The following is a 5,000-nucleotide window of genomic DNA, read 5'->3' as shown; positions in this document are numbered from 1 at the left end:
GAACGTATCCAAAAATCCCTGTTATAAACAGACTTTCTAGTTTCCTGACTAGAAGCGTTCTATTGAAGATCTATAAACAAACAATGCTACCAATATTTGATTCTCTTTGGATGGTATGTTCGAATTCAATGATAAACAGCCTAGAAAGGCTCCAAAATCAGGTTATGCGCATCATATTCAAAGCTAACAGGACTTCCGGCGCTCAGAGCATGAGAACTAAATTTGGACTCTTAACAATAAAAAATCGAAGGCGTTTTCTGAGATTTCAGTTGGTCTATAAAATCATCAACGACTGTAGCTGTCCAAAGCAACTAAAAGGCTATCTACCTCGGCGATTAAGTCTTCAAGGCAGAGATCTCAGAGACAACACTACACTACATTTACCAAAAGCAAATACAACAGTTGGACAAAAAACGTTTCAATATGCTGCAGCGAAGGATTGGAACGATTTACCAAAATCAAAAAGATCAATTACAACCTTTTCATCATTCAAAGCAGCCTTATATAGTTTTTTTTGCTGAAATCGGACAAATTAAGTCATAGGTGCACGGTAAATTAAATATTGCATTTCTTATTGCTATCCTTTTTTATTTGTTAAGATATAATTTAAATAGTTGATTTTTTTTAATTGTATGTGATATGATTGTATTTTATCGTTTATTATCATTTTTACGTGGTTCAGAAATATCTATATTTATCTGCTTATGAATTAATATCAGTTTGTTTTAACAAACCGATAAATTTTAGCAGTTTAATTAAATAAAGTTATTATTATATTATATTATATTATGTTATATTATATTATTATTATTATTATTATTATTATTATTATTATTATTATTAAATGGGGATAGTTAATTTCCTTTTCACAAATGAAGTTGGATTTGAGTTTAAAACTACCGAAGACAAATTTAATCCACTTTATTGCTAGCAGAGCAAGATTTCAAACTCGGGCATCATTGACCAAGAAGGGAGTATGAAACTCTTTGTTACGACGCGCAACCCCAACTCCCACCAAAAAAGAGCAAACAAACCAGAAAGATTTAAAAGAACACTAATTTAAAAGATGGTCTTGGACAAGAGACTACTTTGACGATACGGCAGCCATTTTGTTCCAATAGCCATTATGGGATGCCCAAGGGGCAAATACATGTCAGTTTGTCTTCTGAGCATCCCATAATATCTTTTAAGGATTTTTCTTAGGAGGGGGTGCACCACTAAGGAATGGCGTAGCTGACTGGTGACCGTCACCCTCCCCCTAGATCTGACCCTAATAGTCTATAGAAGAAAACGCATTTAATTGGGTTTAAATGCACACAATAGCCAAGATGTGTGGCTTCATGGACAGGTAATAAGATGTTTCATGGATAGGTAATTACGCGAAAGGAGGTTCCCTAATGAGTCACACAGGAACTACGTTATTTTTTGCATTGAGTTTAGTGATTTGCTGTTTTTGCAGCGTGCTGTCAAGATTACATCATGGCTCCTCAAGAACATTCGTAAAATTCAGCATGTTGGATTGAAAACTAACATACTCCTTCGTTTCGACAAGTTAGAGAAGTTTGCTTTCAATTACGCCAGGTTTCAAAGAAGATTTAGAGCTAAGATAATAAACTCTACGGAAGAAATCTCCATCCAGGATGAAGAATTAGGTATTAAAGGTTTCTACTCTTTCTAGACTATTTATTAATGTTGTTAATGGTATTGTTACATACTGTCATCAAATGAAGTCTGCCCTCTTTTTGTTGATGATGCATGTGAGGCCAAAAACAAACCATAAATGTTGTGCACTTGAGACGAACTTATAGTGAAGTGATATTGTTTTAATTGAGTGATCGCCACAGAGACCTCAAAACGTCAAAGTGACAAAGTGCATCAACTTGCACTCAAAATATGTGCGCCAATCAAATCGTCAGAGTAAAGCTGATTACAATTATTAAAGTGTCAATCATCTGGAGTCACAAATTTCGCTATTGCAGGCGATGAACCTGGAATTCTGCCGAGTCAAGGATTACTGGAGGAACTGTGTCTCTTACGATAAACTGATGATATAAAACAGCGATCTTTAGATTTGTCCGTACTGAGTATAAGTTTCCAAACAACTTTGCGTGCTTCGGCAACCATGCGTTGACCGATCAGTTGACATTAAATTAGAGCCTTCTTATGACTTGGGAAGCACTAGACAACGCAGAGCGATCAATAGCGAAAACCAATACTTTAACACCTACTTGCACTCAAACGTAACTCTGAGCCAATCATAGTTCTACTCTCTTAGCGTCGACTGCTCAATAAGGGCAATTCAGTGTACTATCTACCAAGCCTCAATCGTTGAAATTGATAGATAGAGCTATACAGTAGATAACGCACGTTCCAATGCATAACTCAAATCGTTTTTGCAACTCTTTTCCGTTGAATATTACTGGATCTTTTTTAAACTTCCAATCTCGGATATTGCGTTTCTAACGATCTGATTGGCTCATTCTGTTTTCCATATCAGCTCATAAACTAACAGGGAAACTGATTTCGCCGATAATTTTATAAAGAAATTCAATAAAACAATTAATCCATTCGCGCTTGTAGGACATGAGATAAGTTTTCAATCTAATCCACCCGTCTATCCGCCCTCCTCCCATGCATTCATCCATCCATCCATCCTTCACTCACCGAATCCCGTAAAATGACTATCCACTGGATAAACATTCTCAAAACCAATTACGTTATCCAATAGATTTATCTCAAGTCGGCGGCGCTATCCATACTTCGGACAACAGAGGCCTGGCCCCAGTTGTTCAAACGATGGATAGCGCTATCCACCGGATAAATCACTATCCACTGGATAACTCAATTGGTTTTGGTAGCGTTTATCCGCGGGATAGTGATTTATCCGGTGAATTGCGCTATCCATCGTTTGAACAACTGGGGCCAGATCATTAACAACAGAAGTGACCTGAGAAGTACTAAACAGAAACTTAGCCTGCTCATTAGAAAAATCGGTCCCGTAATTACATAACCGAACGTCCTGTGTATCCTTACTGTGGACTAGCCTTGAAAGAATGCTAGCTCGGGTGTTCTATCAAGAAGCTATAGGAGGCTCATGGAATTTATAAGTTCATGCTGGTGACACACGGTTCAACATTGAGTATACCATTTGTTGATCACCAAATGTTGAAGCGTGGGCATCTTCATCACGAGACTGGAAAACAACAGATTAAGGTAACGCCGTTAAACTAATGGAAGATCGTTGAACGGAACAGCGTTTGTCTCTAATTTCGTTCAAAAACGCGAAGATTTTTGAATAGCCTATTTCAGCATTCAACATGACATTATACACAGTCTAATTTGTCGAACAAGTGCTGCAACATTTGTTCATCAACAAATGTTGAACCATGAGTCACCGCCTTATTAGAAGTGTCGAAATGTCACTGAATCTTCTTTGACATAACCAATCTTCTTTCTTTGAGTAAATTTAACGCACAGAGTGGGAATATGTCAAGAGGTAGTATGGCCCAGTGATTAGGGCGCTTCCCTTGAGATCCAGGGATCCCGAGTTCAAGACACGTTCTGACCACTGGTTGAATTTGTTCCTTGTAGTCCGTGGTTCAACTTCTCAGCTGCAATTGTAAACAGCCAACTAGCTCGCCTTTGACCAGTTGGGATTCTAAGCAATTGTTGTTGGATGTTCTGTTCTGTCGTGATTGAGTTTCACTGGCCCTGAAAAGCCACTAGTATGGGGAGTGGTCAATTACGTATGTTCTTTTTGTTTTCGTTTTTTTGTTTTTTAAAGAGCTGTTGTTTGCCACCATTTCTTCGTTTCAGTTCTTCAAGTTCTTAGAATTCCTGCTGACTATAACAGGAGTGTAGTTTTCCGACCGCGTGGAACAAATATCACGAGAAGCTTGACTCAAGATGATGAAAACTTCATCAAACTTCCATCCATACTTTTTGGCACCCAAGGTACCACGATTTTATATATATTTTTCCTTCAAATGACCACCGATCGCTGCTAGCGTGTAAGTACTGACCGCGGTATTTCAAGAATATGTTCTTTGAAGTGCTGCATAACTAAAGAAATTTTCTAAACCAGTAATGTCAGGAGGCAGCTGGCCCAGTGGTTAGGGCGCTTGCCTTGAGATCCGGAGATCCCGGGTTCAAGACCCGCTCTGACCACTCGTTGAATTTGATCCTGGTAGTCCCTGGTTCAACTTCCCAGCTGCACTTGTAAATAGCCAACTGGTTTGCCTCTGGCCGGTTGGGATTCTTAACAGTTGTAGTTGTTGTGTTCTGTTGTTTCGGTGATTGTGTTTCATTGGCCCTGAAAAGCCCTCATGGGGAGCGGGCAATCAAGTATGTATTGTATTGTATAACATAATTTGACATTTAGCATACCGAAAAACCGCCGGTAGCGATCAACGTAAAGTATGAAAAGAAATGATATCAAGTTAAGTCAGAAATAAGCTTGGGATTATGGTTCCCTTAACCAACAAGAACGTTTCTACCGGAATGACGTGACCAGTCCCTTACGTATTACGATTACCTTCTTGCAGAGAGATACACAGTTTGCATGTGGCACAATAATGTAAAAGGGCTACTACCCAGGCAAGCAAATAGAATAAAGGACAGGTTGGTGACTTGTTTCAGTCTTCTATCCTGAGTCCGATAGATTGTCATTGAAATTCTACAGCACTGTCTGTCTGTAAAGCTAATTGGGATCTATGAGTCATGGCAAACGTCTTTGGCGAAAACGTTGTGTTCACTTTATTCTTTAAGCCGGGTTTTCACTGGCGATGCAAGCTCAAGAGCACTAACTTTATTTTACCGGGCCTGGAACACGCAGAAGCACAAGCGCAAATATCAAAATTTCCCCTTTTCCTTGTGTTTACGTTTATGCTTGCGCTTGTGTGGTCTCTGAAAATGGGACGTGACGCAAGCTGTGATGTTTGTCCAATGAAAAAGACCCGTTCCAGATTCCACTCACAGCGCCGCGGCTTTGGTAGAGAGAG

At 39.1% G+C, this 5,000-nt stretch overlaps 1 protein-coding gene across 1 annotated transcript in view; it reads left to right on the top strand.

Moving 5' to 3' along the window:
• LOC138033007 (adhesion G protein-coupled receptor L1-like) overlaps positions 1–5,000 on the top strand; it is a 27,295-nt gene that overhangs the window by 4,442 nt on the left and 17,853 nt on the right. The window contains exons 4-6 of the mRNA XM_068880741.1: positions 1,460–1,652; positions 3,817–3,954; positions 4,545–4,620. Coding sequence (XP_068736842.1) covers positions 1,460–1,652; positions 3,817–3,954; positions 4,545–4,620 — 407 coding nt within the window. The remainder of the gene's footprint in view (positions 1–1,459; positions 1,653–3,816; positions 3,955–4,544; positions 4,621–5,000) is intronic.

The sequence above is a fragment of the Montipora capricornis genome, chromosome 14 (assembly GCF_036669925.1).
Source record: "Montipora capricornis isolate CH-2021 chromosome 14, ASM3666992v2, whole genome shotgun sequence".
In the NCBI taxonomy this organism is placed as follows: domain Eukaryota; kingdom Metazoa; phylum Cnidaria; class Anthozoa; order Scleractinia; family Acroporidae; genus Montipora; species Montipora capricornis.
This window is presented reverse-complemented; position numbering and strand designations above follow the sequence as displayed.